This window comes from Channa argus, chromosome 6 (genome assembly GCF_033026475.1).
Source record: "Channa argus isolate prfri chromosome 6, Channa argus male v1.0, whole genome shotgun sequence".
Classification (NCBI taxonomy): domain Eukaryota; kingdom Metazoa; phylum Chordata; class Actinopteri; order Anabantiformes; family Channidae; genus Channa; species Channa argus.
In genome coordinates, this window is record NC_090202.1 from 26740800 (window position 1) to 26760445 (window position 19646).

At 39.3% G+C, this 19646-nt stretch overlaps 2 protein-coding genes, 1 long non-coding RNA gene and 4 other non-coding genes across 11 annotated transcripts; 6 read left to right on the top strand and 1 right to left on the bottom strand.

The window, feature by feature from the left end:
* Nucleotides 1-204: 204 nt before the first annotated feature.
* On the top strand, nt 205-8497 carry med17 (mediator complex subunit 17). The gene is made up of 13 exons (XM_067506923.1): nt 205-362; nt 1240-1486; nt 1896-2059; nt 2196-2415; nt 2529-2665; nt 2856-2937; nt 3590-3742; nt 4374-4504; nt 4979-5163; nt 5656-5793; nt 6400-6517; nt 6642-6801; nt 8039-8497. Exons 2-13 carry the CDS (start codon nt 1252-1254, stop codon nt 8245-8247), a joined length of 1932 nt encoding a protein of 643 aa, XP_067363024.1. The 5' UTR covers nt 205-362; nt 1240-1251; the 3' UTR covers nt 8248-8497.
* LOC137128620 (V-set and transmembrane domain-containing protein 5) lies at nt 6836-13713 on the bottom strand. 5 transcript variants are annotated; one of them, XR_010914601.1, is made up of 6 exons: nt 13135-13618; nt 11273-11599; nt 10391-10534; nt 10022-10088; nt 9233-9532; nt 6836-6853 (listed from the first exon to the last, which is right to left on the bottom strand). XR_010914601.1 is itself a non-coding variant. In XM_067506928.1 (5 exons), exons 1-4 carry the CDS (start codon nt 13208-13210, stop codon nt 10054-10056), a joined length of 582 nt encoding a protein of 193 aa, XP_067363029.1. In that variant the 5' UTR covers nt 13211-13618; the 3' UTR covers nt 8636-9532; nt 10022-10053. The 5 variants fall into 5 exon arrangements, 4 of the variants coding, with proteins under 4 accessions (XP_067363029.1, XP_067363031.1, XP_067363028.1 ...); XM_067506928.1 differs by lacking the exon at nt 6836-6853 and having other exon boundaries at nt 8636-9532; XM_067506930.1 differs by lacking the exons at nt 6836-6853; nt 9233-9532 and adding an exon at nt 9557-9744.
* Nucleotides 13714-14480: 767 nt separating this feature from the next.
* On the top strand, nt 14481-15381 carry LOC137128621 (uncharacterized). The gene is made up of 2 exons (XR_010914602.1): nt 14481-14978; nt 15091-15381. It is a non-coding gene; the product is annotated as an uncharacterized lncRNA (long non-coding RNA).
* Nucleotides 15195-15385, top strand: LOC137129580 (U2 spliceosomal RNA). The gene has a single exon (XR_010914738.1). It is a non-coding gene; the product is annotated as a U2 spliceosomal RNA (small nuclear RNA).
* Nucleotides 15386-16318: 933 nt separating this feature from the next.
* Nucleotides 16319-16482, top strand: LOC137129598 (U1 spliceosomal RNA). Its single transcript, XR_010914756.1, has one exon. It is a non-coding gene; the product is annotated as a U1 spliceosomal RNA (small nuclear RNA).
* A 633-nt stretch (nt 16483-17115) lies between these two features.
* LOC137129587 (U2 spliceosomal RNA) lies at nt 17116-17306 on the top strand. The gene has a single exon (XR_010914746.1). It is a non-coding gene; the product is annotated as a U2 spliceosomal RNA (small nuclear RNA).
* A 1598-nt stretch (nt 17307-18904) lies between these two features.
* Nucleotides 18905-19095, top strand: LOC137129583 (U2 spliceosomal RNA). Its single transcript, XR_010914742.1, has one exon. It is a non-coding gene; the product is annotated as a U2 spliceosomal RNA (small nuclear RNA).
* The last annotated feature ends 551 nt before the right edge of the window (nt 19096-19646 follow it).

The window sequence follows — 19646 nt, forward strand, 5'->3', positions numbered from 1 at the left end:
CCACATAGTCTGTCTGAAGTTTGACTGTTTGCTTTCATTGGGTTCCTCAACTTGTTGGTATACAGGTAAATGAAGGTGATGATACGCTGTACAACGAGTCAAATGCACGTGTGCAGTTTCAATGAGGTGGAGAAAAAGAGAAACTTATATGAGCATTGGTGTGTAACTATTTCGAGATTAAATCTTTTTCCCAGTTTGTGTTCTACACACTCCAGTCCAGTAGGTGGAGTGATGCACTTTTTAGCTGGTTTGTCAACAACCAATGAACCAGGAAGAAGAAGGGAGCGAACAATGAAGCTACAAGGCGCCACTGGAAATCCAGTGAATAACCTGTGATTTTTGTGATTGTACTGCTATCAGAGGTGAGACTTGTTTAAACAGTCTGCTGTCTGTTTCACGGTGGTTTCTGGCTCCGGGTCTTTATTTGTCCGGAGAGATTAACGAGGGGCTAACGCTAGCTTGAATAGCTATAGCTACACAATCGAATGCAACAAAGCTCAGATTAGTGTGGCTTCTGGTATTAATTACATTAATAACTGATTACAAGAAATTCGAAGTGTTAAAAACAAACTATGTCATTTAACAGATAAACAGAAGCTTAGATGATTAGAATGTAACATGACGTGAAGGTCTTGAAAGGTCCTAGAAAACATTCTCTTTGCTAAATAGGCCTTGATAAAAGAATATTAAAAATAAAAGGTCTTGTTATTTAAATAAAAGATTTTATGTATGTTTTTGCCCATTGTAACAAGTGTGTGAATTGATGTGAAAAGAGTTTTGTGTGTGATTTGTTTTTTTAGTGACAACTGGACGGAAACAAACATACATTATTTAACATTTGGTTGATCATACAGATTATTTTTATACATACAGGCTAATGTGTAATTGCTTGAAGCATCACCTGTTGCATATCAAGCTCCAAGATGAGCAAAATAAATCATTTATTCATTCTGGCCTCAAAATTAAAATACAACTCTTATCAAAATATTTACGACACAAAAGTTTTAAAACAAAAGTAGCCCTTGTGGCAAATGGTCATTCTGTGTATGTGATCAGATTGTTAATATTCATAAAGCATAAATGAAGTTGGTGAAGGTGCAGCTGGGTTTAACAACACAAGTCAGCGATTCTTATGAACTAGCTCAGGAAGTGATGACAACAATTTTTCTCTTAATTGTAATGAAGTTAATAAAGGTACAAATGAAGATTGAACATCCTAGCTTGTCTTGTCTCGTATAGGCTTTTGTCATCATGTCTGGTGGACCTGCAGTGCAGGTCAGCATTGAGTCTTCCTGTGAGAAACAGGTTCAGGAAGTGGCCCTGGATGGGACGGAGACATACGTCCCCCCTCTGTCGATGTCCCAGAACCTGGCAAAGTTGGCACAGAGAATTGACTTCAGCCAGGGATCAGATTCAGAGGAGGATGGAGTCGAGAGCGAACCCAGGGATCGTGAGTGGTGCAAGCAGGAGCCAGAAGAAGAAGAAGGTTAGAAGGCTAATAACCAACTGTAATGATCCTGTCCTTTTATACTAATGCAAGTTGGAAAACAAGTACAACTTTCCTCTCCTCAACTGTTTACTCCTTGATTTTTGTTATTGGTTTTCTTTTTTTTATTACAACTAAATATGCTTCATCAAGGTGCAGAAGAACTACCATAAATGTAATGATTTCCCCGTTAGGGACAACTAGAAACTAGTTATGATGACCATTATAACATATTAAGGTAAAGAGATACATTTAGTAAACAGAGAATGATCCAGCTCTTATAGCCCTGCACAGGGGTAAAGGTAAAGCTACCTAATGCACTTTTTTTTTTTAACCCATCAATCATTATATGGATTTTATTTTTCTCTGTTACAGTAAAAATCTAACAAAACGTTGTTCTCTTACACAGGCACAGTGAAGTTTCAGCCATCTCTTTGGCCCTGGGACTCAGTACGTAACAACTTGCGCAGTGCACTGACTGAGATGTGTGTACTTTATGATGTCCTCAGTGTGGTGAAGGAGAAAAAGTACATGGCCTTGGACCCAGTGTCTCAGGATCCAACAGCTGGCAAGGTGAACTGCTAACGCATATCACTACACTACACAGGAGGGGCAACATTTAAGAAAGAGCCTGTAGATAATATTTAACTGTGAAGTGTGATAAATTTCCCCCTCTCCCTTAATTATAGCATTTCTTGCCTTTGTGCAGACTCCTCAGGTGTTTCAGCTGATCAGTAAGAAGAAATCATTAGCTACAGCAGCACAGCTCCTACTGAAAGGAGCAGAGAAGCTCAGTAAATCTGTAGCAGAAAACCTGGAAAACAGGAGGCAGAGGGACTTCAACTCTGAGCTGCTGCGACTCCGTTCACAGTGGAAACTACGCAAAGTGGGAGACAAGATCCTGGGAGACCTCAGCTACCGGAGCGCAGGTAACACAAACCTTACTTTTAAAACCAACAATAGGAAAGATAACACCAAGACATTTGTAAATAGCATTTTTTTTATTGCAAGCTATTAGGGTCAGATTATTTTTTACACGCAGGCTCCCTTTTCCCTCATCATGGCACATTTGAGGTGATTAAGAACACAGACATTGATCTGGACAAAAAGATCCCAGAGGATTACTGCCCCCTTGATGTCCAGATTCCCAGTGATTTGGAGGGATCGGCTTATATCAAGGTAAGAAGGATGGGATCAACTTGTTTTTTCCAGGATGACAATGTCTTTTAAATGATTGGTATCAAAAATATGTCTGAAGGTTTGATATGTATTCTGTTTCATAGATTAGCAGGAGATTAACGCCACATTTTCAAGGATTTGTGAAAGCATGTATGTAGTTGTAATAGTCTGGTGCTGTTTATGTCTTCAGGTGTCTATCCAGAAACAAGCTCCAGACATTGGTGATTTGGGAACCATCAGCCTGTTCAGGAGACCACCAAAAACCAAAGCTGGTATGGTTTATATATATGGCCGGGTTATATCCGCATTGCCTGTCTGGCTTATAGTTAGGTAACAATGTTTGAATCTCCCCAATTAACCTTAAATGGCGACTTCACCAATTTTCAATTAGCTTTCTATGGCTTTAGGGTGTAAATGTAGGTTAATGCTTTTAAACTTCCGTCTAACTTCCCCATGTAAAAATATGTCTCTGCTTCGAGTTGAGAAACTCCTCCAGATGACATCACTCAGAGGAGTTTTTTAGCATTAGAAGTTCAGATGATGTCATCTGGCTGAGCGCTGGAAAAGCAGGTTGACTGATTACAAACTCCCCAGTATGAGCAACATGATGACATAATCTGAACTGAAGGTTTCTCCAAGTGATGTCATCTGGAGGCATTTTTAGCCTTTAAATAATTTCGGCTGGATGAACAATTGTACTAGCTGAATGTGCATTAATCATTATGTAGATTGGAAAAAAAAAACTTCTTGACATTTTAGCGGAATGCACACTTTGGCATCCAACTGTATTTACTGGCTGAAATTGTAGTATTGGTAAACAATGTTTTCCTTCATGTCTCAAACGTTCATCATCATTTTTCTCACCTGATTCTAATATCCTCACTTCTTTTTCAACCTTTTTTCTTTTTTCCCCTCTTTGCCCAGGTACTCAGCTTTGGCATGTGAAGCTTGAGGCAGCTCAGAATGTTTTGCTCTGTAAAGAAATCTTCGCCCAGCTGTCTAGGGAAGCTGTACAGATTAAATCCCAGATTCCTCACATTGTTGTGAAGAATCAGATCATCTCACAGCCCTTCCCAGGTCAGAACTTTCCTAACATAACAGCTTTAGCCCAGTAATGTCTTTGTTTTTTGATAATTAATATTAACGTACAAAGGCTGTGTCAGTTTGTGGGTTTTCATGCTCCTTTTACAGTAGGTTAAATACAACCACGGACTACTGTACTTCCCATCTATCCATCCATTATCTGTAACCGCATATCCGGGTCAGGTTCATGGGGGCTGAAACCGATCCCAGCTGTTAGTGGATAGGTGGGATGCACCCTGGATGGCCGTCTATCTCAGGGCCAACGCAGAGAGACGTACACAACACGCCACTGTAATATAAGCTGGTTTTAATCACTACAGGCACCGCGTGTTCTGTTCTACATTAGAACCATATATATAAGAAAGAGAATACAACGTTTCATCCAAAACTCAGTGGCATTTCTGGTACAGAAATTGTTCCTCATAAGATGAGATCAACCTTTTTTTCGTCCCACAGTGGGGAAATTTCCATGTTGCAGCAGCAGCAAAAATGTTTTTGCAGAATACCTCATATTTTTATTTGAAAAAATTGTTCGTTAATGAATGAAACTTTTTATTTAGCTTTTCAACAGTATATGGAAACTTAAAACAAACATAATCCTGTTCCTGTAACACCCCACTTATAGGTCTGCAGCTGTCCATCTCACTGTGCCACTCAACAGGAGAGAAAAGGAACCAACGGGCATCTCCAGAGAAACCCAAACCAGATGACCACCTTTATGTACTAGAACACAATCTCCACCAAATGATGAGAGAGGTGAGAACCTGTGTGATGTGTACATTTATTTTTCAGCTGTAAAACATCCTCCCCAAGTCATTAAGCACAAGAGATTACTGTATTTTTGCATTGTAGTACCGAGCAAGGCCGGACCTTTCTTCACAACCAGTATGTCTTGCTAAGAACATAACAATTACAAGTAATAATACACGGCTTTCAAAATGTCAATATGATCACATATTTAAAGTTAGTTGACATTTTATTGCTGTGTCCTCGATGAGTTATAAATGATATAACCTGCTAATCTACTAGAATAGAGATTTACTTCAATTGTGTGTGTACTAGTGGGAAATCTGCCTACATAGTAAAAACAGACACATGTAAGCGAAAATCACTTAAGGCTCACAAATCTTTCTATAAAAACTACCATCTGTACAGGTCCCCCCAGTTCCTTCAACGTGGACTATTTTTTTCTACCACCTGTTGCTAAACTCACAGACCTCTCTGTTACAGTTCCACAAGCAGCAGCTGAGTTCTGTGGTGATGCCACATCCTGCAAGTGCCCCCTTTGGCCATAAACGCTTACGTCTAGCAGGGCCAATGGCATATGACAAAGCTGAGATCTCCAGCTTGCAGCAGAGTGAGGGACTGCTGGAGAAGATCATCAAACAGGCCAAACACATATTTCTGCGGAGCAGGTAACGTTTAGAAACAGTTGCCGGTGGCAGTTACGGGATTTTATTTGCTGCATTTTAAGCTGCCTTTGGACCAGACTTCAGTGATTTCCCACAAAATATTTTATATGGCGATGTTGTTTAATGTACAGTGTGCCTGTTGAGTTTGGTTCTATAAAGCCTACAGATTGGACACTACTGTACATAGTTATTTGTATATTGACCTTGATAAAGTGTATGTGCTGATCCACAGAGCCTGAAAAAATATAATTCAGACTGTAGGTATTTGTGTTAATACCATAAATACTGTATGTAAACCCGTCTAGAAGAGGTTTATTATTGGACATGCTCTGCAGTGGTCAACTTGCACGAATTTGTTCATTTACAATTCGCAACAGTTTCTCAGTCCTCACTAAATAATGTGGCCAGAAATGCTCCTCACTGTGTTCAGTGGCACATTTGGTCAACAGCTGGCTTACGTTTTGTTCTATTAATATTTGCATTTGTGATCTCTAGGACGGCACGGACCATAGACAGCCTGGCCAGCCGCATCGAAGACCCCCAAATCCAGGCTCACTGGTCCAACATTAATGACGTGTATGAGTCGAGCGTCAAGGTGCTCATCACTTCTCAGGGTTACGAGCAGATCTGCAAGTAGGTGGTGGAGATGAATGGGGAGAAAATGGATGAACAAATGCAGACACAATGTAGAAACTAAAGGAGAGAAACTGCGAGTGTATTTCTGAGCCACTGTGCATCTATAGGGCCTGAAATCCTTGATATTAGGGGAATTGAAAGCTATTAAATGTTGGAGTTAAACTGCATGACGGCGTGCATGTTGCTCACACTTAGACACAACCCCAAGTGTATTTTTTGCCCTTCTCATTATTTTATTCCAGTCAGTGCATCTAAAAGAATCCACAGAGACAGATCCTCATGTGTTTCTACAGGAAAATGAGAAAGACATCAAGCAAACACAGCTACAACAAATAACCTAGCTTCTCCTAAGTCCTGCTGCTCTGTGCTATGTTCACAAAGTACTTCTGTGCACGAGTAAATACTTCCAGTATGGATTGAAACTCAAGTATCATCTGCAACTCTACCCGTTGCTTACACCACACGTCCTGTGTAGACACAGTGTTATGTTTTATCTTCTGGTTTTTGAAATACCATAAGTTGTCTGCTTTCATAAAATGTTTTCAAGCAACATTACACTTGATCTGATTGTTGATCATTGACTTGTTGTGTGTGTGTGTGTAGGTCCATCCAGCTGCAGCTGAACATCGGTGTGGAACAAATCCGAGTGGTGCACAGAGATGGACGTGTTGTCACACTGTCGCACCAAGAGCAGGAGCTGCAGGACTTTCTCCTGTCCCAGGTATCACAGCTGGGGGAGAGGGGTGTATCTACTTGAGGCGGTTCTTTATTGAATTCAAAATAGTGAAGCACAAATGATTAAAGTTAAAGCCACGTATGTCCCTGTGGTTCTCTTGTTATCCCAGATGTCACAGCATCAGGTACATGCAGTTCAGCAGCTGGCCAAAGTCATGGGCTGGCATGTCCTGAGCTTCAGTAACCACGTAGGCCTGGGTCCAGTGGAGAGCATTGGAAACGCCTCTGCTGTCACTGTCGCCTCTCCCAATGGAGAGTACGCCATCTCTGGTAAGTCAGAGCTGAAAATGCTGTCTCTCTCTCTGTCCATCCATCCATCCATCTGTCCATCGGGTAATAAAAGTCTGTCTTCAAACAGCAGTTAAGTACCCACACGAACACTGAAACTAATTTTAACCTGTAACCAGGCTTTAAGAGATTTTAATGATCCCTCAAAAAGAGGTTTCCTATAGTGTTGTGAGACAAAATGCAGAGCAGGGCTGCACCTAACAACTTTTTTTGTTGTTGATTAATCTATTGAATTTTATTTTTTTTACCTATAGATTATTTTCCAATTAGGCTCTTTTTTGTTTTTCAATTAATATAGCAATTAATTTACAAAAAATAAACAAATATAATCATCGATCGTTTATATTTTAATATTCTTAATATCTTCTCTTTAAACAAACAAATATGGCTGCAGGATTTCCCCCCCCCCAACAAACCTGCCAGTCCAGTTCCATTCCAGTTCAAGGAATGTGGTTCATTTACATTTTGGAATTCAACAGCAGAAGCATGTTGTTTGGTCGCAGATCATCCGAAACTCACTCATCAGTGGCTTCACATGACGCGTACATCTCACTTCACATCGACATATTTATGACGTTTTCAAGTGGATTTAAGTAAATATTGTATTGTACGTTTTTTTTTTTTTTTTTTAAGTAAATGTACATAAGTCGTATTTATATGTGCACAGTTAATGTTGACGCATTGGCCCACTCATAGTTTGGAGACACCAATACTCTTTTTATAACTTTTTATGAGTGTGACACATTAAAAGTTGAGTGCCACAAGCAATGAAAAGACATAGGTGTAATTAAAACTTAATAGCAGCCAGAACGTGTAACAGGACCACAATAGTATTTCTAGTAGGTAATTCTTCATCTAATTATGTACGAGTCATCAGAAATAACACAGATTTTTATACTATAAAAAAAGTGATTTTTATTTTTTTGACTTGGACTGTGAAGAGCCAAAAACCCCACTTTTAAATAAATGTGTGCACAGAATGAGGACTGTGGATTTGGTCCCCTTTCACTAATACGTAGAAGGCTTCAGAAAAGCATCGATTAATGGCCAGTGGAAACAGTAGGAAAGGTTGACAAAATGGAAATGTGTAGAGCTGAATAGGTTTTGCTTGTTGTGGAAATTCTGAAGTCTAACATTGTAAGCATTCTATTGCAAATACATAATATTCTAATGAATATCCACATAAATGACAAAGAATTCGTTTTATCTGTGTGTTCAGTGCGTAATGGCCCAGAAAGTGGGTGCAAAGTTTTGGTCCAGTTCCCCCGGAGCCAGACTAAAGAGCTACCAAAGAGCGACGTGATCCAAGATGCCAAGTGGAGCCACCTCAGAGGGCCATACAAAGAGGTTAACTGGAGCAAGATGGAGGGACGCAATTTTGTCTACAAGATGGAGCTTCTCATGGCCGCACTGAACCCCTGTCCTTAGATACAGCCTTATTTTTATAGGAAGTTAAGTGGCACTGAAGGGAAAGACTACAAACACAGAATCTGCCTTTTCTGCACATTTTCTGTGATACAAAATTTCAAAGTGGCACCACATAGGTTTTTGCAGTCCCTATGTCATAAATGTGACATTTCTTCTCTAAACTCTACCCCAAAAATGTGTCCTGTTTCTGATAATGTCACATATGGATTATGCCTCAAACAGTTTATTACAAAATAAAAAGCGAATTCTGTCTCTCTGTACAGTATTTGTGCTGATTCATCAGAATCAGAATGCACCTTTGGAATAACTGTCACCTACTTGACTGAGAATCTTCACAGACACTTAAGTTTCAACAAGATTCTGTATTGCGTTATCTGATTTAAGCAACAGCATTTTTTTGGCCTCACGCACAGACCAAGACATTATTGTTCAAACATTCCCTCCTATCCGACCTTCCTCAGTAGGACCTCTTGTTGTTTACAGCCTTCTTATCCCACGATCAGCCTGTGAGTATGGACACCGTACATTCACCCGTGTCATCACAACATTTACAGGGAAAATGTTCGGCAACTATAAGGGCACAATCCACGGGTGCAGGATGTTCTCCCATCATTTACTCACTCAAAAGCATTAATACCACAGTGAAGGGTAAAAGACCTGCATTGACAATGTCACTGTACATAAGTGAAAGTGTTATTTCCACTATTACCAAAATTAGAAATACTCTTAATTTAAAAAAAAAAAACTCATTTTATATCAATGATTACAGTATATTATTGGATAATTATTGATGTTGCACCTGGTTGTGCAGGTATTTATAGAGAGATAATGGATTGTGAAAGCCATATCACTAATTAATAAAATCTTATGATTATACTGTATTTTATGTTACTATAGTTATCAGTTATCCTTTATCTGATAAAATGGAGTAAAGGTGAAGTATGATGGAGCAAAAACTGGAAATGCTCAGGTAAAGTGTAAATACCTGGAAATTGTTCTTTAGTACAGTTGTAGGGGCGGCTGTAGCTCTGTCGGTAAGGCAGTCGTCCACGGACCACAGGGTCAGTGGTTCAATTCCGGGTCCCGGCTATATGCTGAAGTGTCTTTGGGCAAGACACTGAACCCCTTAAAGCCTTCCCCCTCCCCAGCTGTGCAGTGCTGCTCCAAGCCCCGTAGAAAAGTTGTGCCAAATCAACATGAAAACAAAAGATCCGCTGTGGTGACATTCTGAGCCTTTCTCCCTCCACAAATTTACAAACAAAAAAAAAGTTTCTTGGGCGTGATCCTTTTAGAGAAAGCAAATAGATAGAAATGGTGAATAATGTTTTGTACATTGGAGAAGACCTGTGTGATGTGTTTTGATGCTGATGAAGTTTTACCAGTCACAAGACTGTAAACAGTATAAAATTAGCATGTTTTTTTTTATTTTTCGTTACGTCTACATGTGAAGTCTGACAGAGACTTACTGCTGCATAACTTCCAGTGTGTATCCAAAGCCTGTGTTTGGATGATAGTTGTAATGAAAGCATACATATAAGAAAATCATACAATTCATCTGCTTAGACAATAAATACATTATGTATTCTTTTACACTGCCAGGAGCTATTTACACTCAATCCAGTGTCATCAGCAGCAAGATTTAAATTAATGTGTATTTAATGCAAAAATATACAGGTGGTGTTGTTGTTTCAGTAAAGCAATGTCACCCAGTTACAGTATTTTATGTAAACAAAGCATCAATTTTAAAATGTAGTCCTTGTGTTGCAGCACTGACCTATTGGAACAGCCAGTGGTTTACAACAATAGCTAGTTGAAACGCTGCAGCTCTGTTGCATCAGTTTCTGCACAAAGAGAGAGTTAAATGTTGTCAGTACAGAAAATGACAAAACGCTGGCACAACAGACCGATAATAAGACTTTGCAGACCTTTGTACTCAAAACACACCCACGTTTAGACACGATGAATTCCTTCGACCCACACGCAAACACATCGAGCCATGCTCATACACTTCACACAGTGATTCAGCAGAGAGGAAGGAGACTAAGTAAACTATGAGCTACGGGGCAAACAAACCTCTCACATATTTATAGAAAGTGTTTTTAATTGCATTTACTTTGGGGACTTAGTTTTCATTGGGTTTTACCTGCCATCCGTTTCCTGTGTCTCCATGCCACCATCTTTTTGTAGGCCATGTTCAGTAGCCACATGGCCACCATGAGAAGGGCAGCCACACAGCCCAAGGCCAAAGCGGCGATGAAGAGGTATTGAAGATCCTCATACAGCACCTCTGGAAGATGGGGAAACAGGGAGCCAATTTTATTTTTTTTAAAAGCTACTTACTGCAGAGATGCAAACAAGCTACATACATTAAAAATACACAGTAACAGCAAACCAGGAAAGCAGTTGACATGTTTCCAGAGTTACCAATAATAATAATAATGTCATCTTGTTTTTTTTAGGTTTAGAAAGATCAACACAAACATGCTGAAGTTTACCGATTAAAGACTTAGATGAACGGATTGAAGATGTGAAAGGTGCATCTAATATTACACATTTTCAGACTTTGACAGCCTTCACTGATCGCTCTTTATTTAGTCACGTACGTTTAAGTGAGCAACGCCTTGACCACACTCACACACAATCACACCAGTACAACCACAGTGTGACCTGCTGCCCCATAGGCAGCTTAGTCACAAGCCACCACTGCACTGTCAGTCTTCTAGGATACAATAACTCTTTATTGACCCCACTGAGGGAAATTAAGATGTTAAAGCAACTTAGCAAAAGTTGCTGTAAAAACTACCTACTAGGAAACAAAGACTGTAGCAAGCTGCACAACAGAGTAATGGAAAAGTGCATTGGACAGCTGCTAAATTCAAGGTGCTTCCTGTTGGGGTTTGAGTGTCTTAACATAGGTTAACATAAGAAAAATTCTTGTCCGCTTAATTGTAGACAGCATTTGTGAGGAAGGGATTACTCAAATTAGGCTTTTTACTGCCGCCCACAGAAGCCCAGAGCCGCTCACCGTTCACTTTCAGGACAAAGCCAGCGTCCTTACTGCTTCCTCCTGCTTCTGTCACAGTGACCACATAGTATCCAGCGTCCTGCAGCCGCAGGTCCAACAGTCCCATAGAGCCATTTCTGTAGGGCTGCACTCTGCTGCTGTAATCCTCTGTTATGTTGGTAAAGACCCCCGGCTGCCATGTCCCTATGGTGCGGCTCACCACTGCCGACATGAAGGTCCATTGTATGGTGGGGATGTCGTTGCAGGCAACGTCCACGGAAAAAAACACATCGTCCTGCACTGACCGGGTGAGGCTCCTCTGGGCAGAAGTGATGGAGATGGCTCCGGCTCCAAAGTGAAGAAGATAGAGATGCGCAGATTTTACATGGTGGGACATTTTTTTTAAACAAGAAAATTGCATAAAACAGGTAATTACACATAGAGGTATGAAGCTTGCATCTGTAGATGTAAATGCATATCAATACATAAGTCAGGTGAGTAAATACACACATAAATTGTCCTCTGTATTATAATCATATATATAATCATTTATCCATTTGACTCTTTAAATTAGACTCTGAGTTTTGTTTTCAACAAAAACAATCGTGTTTACATGTAAAGTCAGCTGTAGGCATTGTATCCAATATATATGGAACAATCCTTGATGCAAATGTGACCTCAGTTAAAGCAGAAAGTTGTCAGCTCCATAAAAGGAAAATGTTTTACTGTCACACTGTCACCGCCTCCCTGACTCGTGGGCACTAAAATTAAATCTCGTTCTTAATGTTCCTTTGTAACGTCGCAGGCAGTTTGATGGAGGGATTAGGCTGGTCAGACAAGCAGAAGAGTTCCAAACTGCATCTAGTCATTGCTACTGGTCTTTTCCCCCAAGAATATAATGTTGACTAAGAAGACTTTTATTTTGGATTAACTAGTCAAACCTGACCGAAAATTAAGATTCTAATCATGGTTAATGCAACTATCTGTTAAAAATCCATCAGCGCCTTGGTAGTTTATGAGCCACAGCTTTTTTAGTTTCCTAGTTGAGTTTCTCACGCGTGTGAAGAAGCTTCAGGATAATGTAATGATTAGTCGCTCACGTGTAACTTAACTGGCAAGTCCCGCAAGTTATGCAAGTTAGGACACAGAACCTGAGAAAAGGCTGTGAGTTTCGTCTTCAGTTTGCACTGCTGCCAGGCTCTGAGTTTCTGAATCTCAATTTCCCATTTCAATCCAGCCCCTTTTTGTTACACGGCTCATGCATTTAAATCTCTCCTCTGTTGATGTAGTAGATCAAGAACCGTTTCCATTGTATTACTTTTATTTTTAGCCCACATCAGTTTAGTGAATTTACAGATGCATATTATTAGGAAATCAAGCCGTTCATGTTTGTGTAGTATCCTGGATTAACTGGCCGTCAGTGCACAAAGTGGTTAAAATTATGGGTTAAATTAAATCTATGATGATTTTTTAAGAAAGAAACTGCACGAGTCAAAGTTAAAAAGAGCTGAACATTTTAGATATGTGCAGAAACTATTTGGGAGGCAAATATGGACCATAGTTGTACATTCATGTTATCATCAGCATTAAATTAAAAAGCATTTAAGATGCTTTGTTTTTTTAACAATAACTCAGTCGGATTTATGAAGCAATAAAATTACTTTCTTAGCAGAGTACTTAGAGTACTTGTACTTTTGTACTTAAGGAACATTGTCAAGCTTGTACTTCAGCAATTTTTTTACATGAGTACTGACTTTGTGTACTTGTCCTTCCCTCTTTGCTTGTTAAATATGTTTCTGTCTACTCCTGAACAAATAAAGAATAGATTGCAGTATAGCAATGCTCTCTACAGACCAAATCATAAATGCATAGCATTTGCTTACCTAGGTGACACATATATAATGTGACGCTGAGAAAAAGAGCAACTTCTTGATCGTCCCAGAGCCTAAAATGCCACATTAGAATCTCCGACCCATTGGTCAAACCACAGTAGAAGAATCTCCTCCAGGTTATTCACATTCTGAGCCTTTCTCCCTCCACGACAGACTCTCTCATTGTTTCCTCTTCCACTGTTCACTTCACAGGTGTTTGTGTTGCAGAATGCGTTTGCCCTGGCTCAGAACTTGTCCGGCACAGTGGTGCTGTAGCTTTCTTGTTCTCTCAGGACTGAACTGGATTCCTCTTTATACCTGTGCAAGTCAGCAGCAGACAGCACACACCTATCAGACAGGTTCAGCCAGAGCTTACAGAGCAAACACACACAGTGTTCTTTGATCTCATACACACAAACTCTTGAGGAAGAGGAAAGCTTCACATTCGCTTTAGCCTTCTTGGTTTACTTATTAGCCGCATGTCCCATGTGAAGTCCCATACTCACCTGTGTGTATGTAGACATTCTGTCACAAAAAGAAACCAGGATAGGTTGAATCACCGGTATTCAGACACACCTGTAAAACGTGTCAAACAGGAAGTATAAATTTAAACGCATGCACAAAGACACAAAATAAACAGAAGAACATGTAGAATCTGCTTCAGTATGAGCTTGTGTGTTTAAATTAGCCCTTACAATACTATTTATTTTAAAAAGTAGTTAGAATCTCTCTTCATAGACATCCTGCCTGAGATCAGGGAAATTTAGATGGCAGACTTATCTTATCTAGAACTGTTTTTTGAAATTACTGTCAAACATCATGGTATATTTGTCAAACACTTCTTTAGCATCATTTTTGACTTCTGAGTATGTTTTTGGAGACCCTAACTAGGTAATCAAAAAAGGTAAATGTGCATGTTGTTGCCTAAAGGACATTAGGCAAAATGTGACAAACAATGTTTTAGATCTTCTGCTTTTCAAATAACACAGTCATTTTGATTGGTAAAATCAAAAAGATTCATAAAGCCCTGTGACATGCTAATTTGCTAAGAGCCCTACAGTTAAAATAAGCGTATATCACCAGAATTGTTTTGATGTTGAGGTGAAATGGTACATTTTTTTAAATGAAATTAGCACGTTTATAAATATGTCAGGTGCAAAAATCATTAGGTATCTCAATAACGTTTCTTGTATTTATGTGCAATTTATGTGCAACACACACCGTGAACACAATTAATGACTGAACTAATTACTGCATTTAAAAACACAACCAAACACTAAATGCAATTTTTTTTCTAATAAGTTGCAGATCAATTGCAACGAAACGCAAGATAACCGGACATATAAAACCACCGAAATAAATACAGACGACTGGCAAAGTTACCAAACACAAAGCGTGTTTCAGCCACTGGAGGCACTGTACAAGTGAATCAGCTGACCGTGACCGGAGAGAGCAGAGCCTGCGTAAAGTACTTTAAACCTGTTTTATTGGGCCGCGTTTTCAGAGTAGCGTCTCCTTTCCGAATAGTGGTGGAAGATGCGCTTTGATCACACACATTTCCCCGGCAGATCAACACCCGCCCTCCCTGTTTTTCTCACCTGGTGGAGGGAATGTGCTGTTAGCTGCAGAGTGTAATTGGATCTGCTCTCCACCAGAGTTCACCGGAGCCCGGTTGTTGCTTGTCAGGAAGTCATTCGACCTCATTTTACGTTTTCTTCCTTCACATTGAGACTGTGTGACTTGTATTTTTCAGTGGATTTTTACGTGTAGCTCAACAGACATTCGATTCCTTTAACATCAAAGTAAAATAAGTGAATAAGAGTCGCGGTGACGACCTTGATCGTCATTGGACAAGGGTGAGTCACATGACCAACGAGCAATGTAGAACAAAGACGTTACTTTTTAGGAATAACACTGATTGTGGCCGTTTTTGTCACATCTCTGTCATGTGTATCTTGTTCTACATAGTTGTTCTACATGGTCAAGCAAAACCGATACTAAACTGGATCCTCCAACCGTCAGTGACAGAGTCTGTACGGAGAATGAGTCCTCTACCTCCGCCTGTGCTCAGCATCGCTTCTCGGCCTTTTGGCTAAGATCAAGTGTAGTATCTGTTCTTATCAGTTTAATATCTGATACGTCCCCTACCCGGGGACCATATATTAAATTGATTTTTGGAACAGGGAGATGGAATAGGGGCTTGCTCCGTCCACTCCACGCATCGACCTGGTATTGCAGTATCTCCAGGAACGGTGCACCCTCCTCGCGCTGTTTAAAATAAAAAGATTTACTAGCATCCGTGGTCAATACGTATGTTGTAGTGACACACACACACCTGGTACCTAGTAGTGATCTCTGACTCTATACCAACAATCTCATGACATCTTACTTTATTTGTATAAATCTCAATGTTCTTTATGTATTTCAGGGATGAAATAAGGGGTTGGAGCATTGTATCAGTGGAGAAACACAAGTTCTGCCTTCTAAATGTCCAAAGTAAAATTCTGACAGATACCTTCAAAGATCTATCTGGCAAATAGTGCATTCTGTAAAACATTCAGTTATAAGATATGCTTCGTATCACACTAAAGAGGAAATAGTGAAATTGTGGAAAATTCCTGTTTCTCTTTGAAATAAGTTGCTATATTCTTTTTTGGTGTTTCTTGAAATCTAAGTACAGAAACTGTGTAAATTGGGTAAACAGATAGATTTGTGCATAGAAGTAATAAAACACTTGGAAAATAAGAAACAGCCCTCGGGCCCCTACTGGCCTGGGCCCCAAGCAGCTGCCTGCCCTTTAACTAACGCTATTCAGTTTATTAGATTTAATTGTTATTAGATCTGCTGCTAATCTTAGAAACTATTGTGCTTTTTCTCCTGTTCCCAATGTTTTCACTCCCACAATGAAAATTCCTCTTCATTGCTGGTTTTGGTGTGTTGCAAAAGTAAAGTAGAGAAAACGGGTGATTTGGCATCAGAACGTGCCGCACTGCATGATGGGAAACATGCAGTTTGAAGAAGCAAAAGGTAAAAAACAAAATAGAAAAAAAAAACATTTTTCTACAGAACAGCTTATTGTATATGGGTGATCTGCAGCCCTCAGAGACTGTGTGTTTGGTCCTGTAAGGGTTGTGTGCACCCTCAGTCAGTGTGGTTGGTGTGTGAAAGACCACGCTGCCTGTGAGCTGAACAACTCATACTTACCTGGCAGGGGAGACACCATGATCATGAAGGTGGTTCACCCAGGGCGAGGCTCAGCCATTGCACTCAGGCTGTGCTGACCCCTGCGAATTCCCCAAATGTGGGAATCTCGACTGCATAATTTGTGGTAGTGGGGGACTGCGTTCGCGCTCTCCCCTGATGACGTGTGAATAATAAAATACAAATGAAATAATTAAATCAAAGTAACGTATTGTAATAATGTTTGTTAGATGTTATAAAACGTTTTCGTAATTTCGTCACTTGTTGTGTCGGAGAAAAACTGACGCTGGTAAATTCAGCTTTGGTTTAAAGGTTTACGTTCATTTTGCAGTCAACATGTTCAGTGGTCTGTGGATCTGCGTGTTGAAGAAAACCGTTTTATACACTGGACTCTAGTTTTTGTAGGTACATTAACCTTATTTGTACCTCACTGTTTTTGGGATTTCTCTAAACAAAACAAAACTTTTCTAGGAATTTTGAATTAACAAAACGGAAAGTTTAATTGATGTAAACATGTAAGAATATTACTGAGAGCGTAAATGTAGAATTCACCATAATTACTATTGATGAACCCCTTTAATTAAAGAAATGACAGTTTGTTGAGCTGGAGAAATGACCTGTTCAAATCCATTAATTTAGTTAGATGATTCAAAAGCAAGTTGTTTGTTCTTACTGTTGCTCATGATTATTAAAGAGAAATACAATCAGTTCAGTTTATCCAACTGGATCCTCCAACCGTCAGTGACAGAGTCTGCACGGAGAATGAGTCCTCTACCTCCGCCTGTGCCCAGCATCGCTTCTCGGCCTTTTGGCTAAGATCAAGTGTAGTATCTGTTCTTATCAGTTTAATATCTGTTACGTCCCCTACCCGGGGACCATATATTAAATTGATTTTTGGAACAGGGAGATGGAATAGGGGCTTGCTCCGTCCACTCCACGCATCGCCTTGGTATTGCAGTATTTCCAGGAATGGTGCATCCTCCTCACGGTGTTCAAAATAAACGCTCCTCTGAAATCTTAGAATTACTACGTAAGATAAGCACTTACACACGTAGTAACAAGTAGTGTTCATCAACTCCTCAGTAACAACTTCACGACATCTGAGAGATTTGACATCTTATTTTATATATGTTCTTTATGTATTTCAGTGAAACACAAGTTCTGCATTATAAATGTACAAAGAAGTTATTAAAAAATACTTCATCTAAAGTAGCATTTTTATGTTAACATACATCATATTGATTTCATTATTGATGTGTTGTGCTCATCACATTAATGTTTTCGCTGGATAGTTTGTAATACAATTCCATTTTAAGAACTGTGTTTATGCTGAAAGGATATTTTCAAACCTGCTGGATTATTTAAGATATTATATCTCTATATATCTTTATGTATCTTTATCTTATCTATTTATATTATATCTAAACTGCCAAGAAAAGGTTCAGAAACAGCTACACAGAGGGAGAGAAGAAACAGTTCAAGTCATTTGCAGCACATAAGGTTTACAGGTTTATATCTTAGACTGTCTAGCTTTTGTATATATTTAGCCTTTAAATTGTTTATTTTTTATCATCTGCCTTATTTATTGTGATTTCTGTTAAGATTATTTAGTTGTAGTGAAAACAAAGGTAAAACGTTCAAAAATATGAAGTGTAATTAGATCATTATAGATTTTATGTTTAAGTAAAATCAAGCTTATTTAAATATTTGACCTGTCACATTATTCTGAAAAGTGACTCTTCAAATCCATAACTTCTGGTATGCAGTTATTTTTTCTTGTTGCTCACCATGTAACACAAAGAAAAAGATCCAAAGTATATATATCAGAAGGTCAGTTGGGTTAATACAACTAGTTAAAACTAATGTAGTTTTTTATTAATACACTGGAAAAAGTCTTAGTGTCAGTCATATAATAATGTTTGAGAGAAATGTTGACTTGGAAGCAGCTGTTGTGGTGCTGGTTGCATTCAATTTAACCAAACGCGGTTAAAACAGACAGTGTCGTTCAGTCTTAGTTAGACGTTTCAGAAGCAAGATACTTCAAATTAATGCAGGTTAATGTAGCGGTCATGTTGTTAAAACAGTGTTGTTCAGTCTCCACATCGGTAGGTGGCAGTAGCAGGAATGTCAGTTGTTAATAACCGTGTGTAAACAAATAAACAGGAAGTGGTTGGTTTGTAAGAAAAACGTGTGTGTTGAGTGTTTTTCACTTATTAAGTTACAAAATGTAGATATAACATTATTTATTTGTGGTTTATTAGTTTTCCATAATTGGTGTGAATTTACAACCGGTGTTATTCCGACATTCAAAGTAAAATAGTTGAATAAGAGTCGCGCTGACGACGTTAATCGTCATTGGACAAGGGGGAGTCACATGACCAACGAGCAATGTAGAACAAAGACGTTACTTTTTAGGAATAAAACTTATTGTGGCCGTTTTTGTCACATCTCTGTCATGTTTATCTTGTTCTACATAGTTGTTCTACATGGTCAAGCAAAACCGATACTAATCTGGATCCTCCAACCGTCAGTGACAGAGTCTGCACGGAGAATGAGTCCTCTTCCTCCGCCAGTGCTCAGCATCGCTTCTCGGCCTTTTGGCTAAGATCAAGTGTAGTATCTGTTCTTATCAGTTTAATATCTGATACGTCCCCTACCCGGGGACCATATATTAAATTGATTTTTGGAACAGGGAGATGGAATAGGGGCTTGCTCCGTCCACTCCACGCATCGACCTGGTATTGCAGTATCTCCAGGACCGGTGCACCCACCTCACGGTGTTCAATATAAAAGCTCCTCGAGATATTTAGTCTTAATTGTCTTAGTGGTTTTGCAAGTTCACCTTTGACTCCGTGCGTCAAACATGTTGACTACGGAACGTTCTAGTCAGACTGCGTTCGCGCTTCTGCACTAAGGAGAAATTCTAAAAAATAGTCTTAAGTAGAGAGTAGAGCTGTATTCAGTCACCACCTGTTTGAGGATGTTAGTTATTAAAACATGAATGAAGACGTGATCTTGTCCCTACTTTTACTTTCTAGTTTGTAGAGAGTTAATATGTTTAATGGCAGTAAGTTGATTTAGGGCTCAAATGCTTTGGGTCCTTTAGAACTGTGATGGCTGTGCAGCAGAAAGGAGGTGGACCCGGGATTTGATCCCAGATGCAGAGACAGCTCCTCCTGGTGAGGACTGAGTGTAGAGCTGCACCTAATAATTATTGTTGTTTTTCTCTATGCATTATTTTCCCATTGGGTGTTTAAAAAAGGTTGTTTTTACTTTATATGAAAATGTTCTCAAAACAAAAATGTCAATAGTTATGCATATTG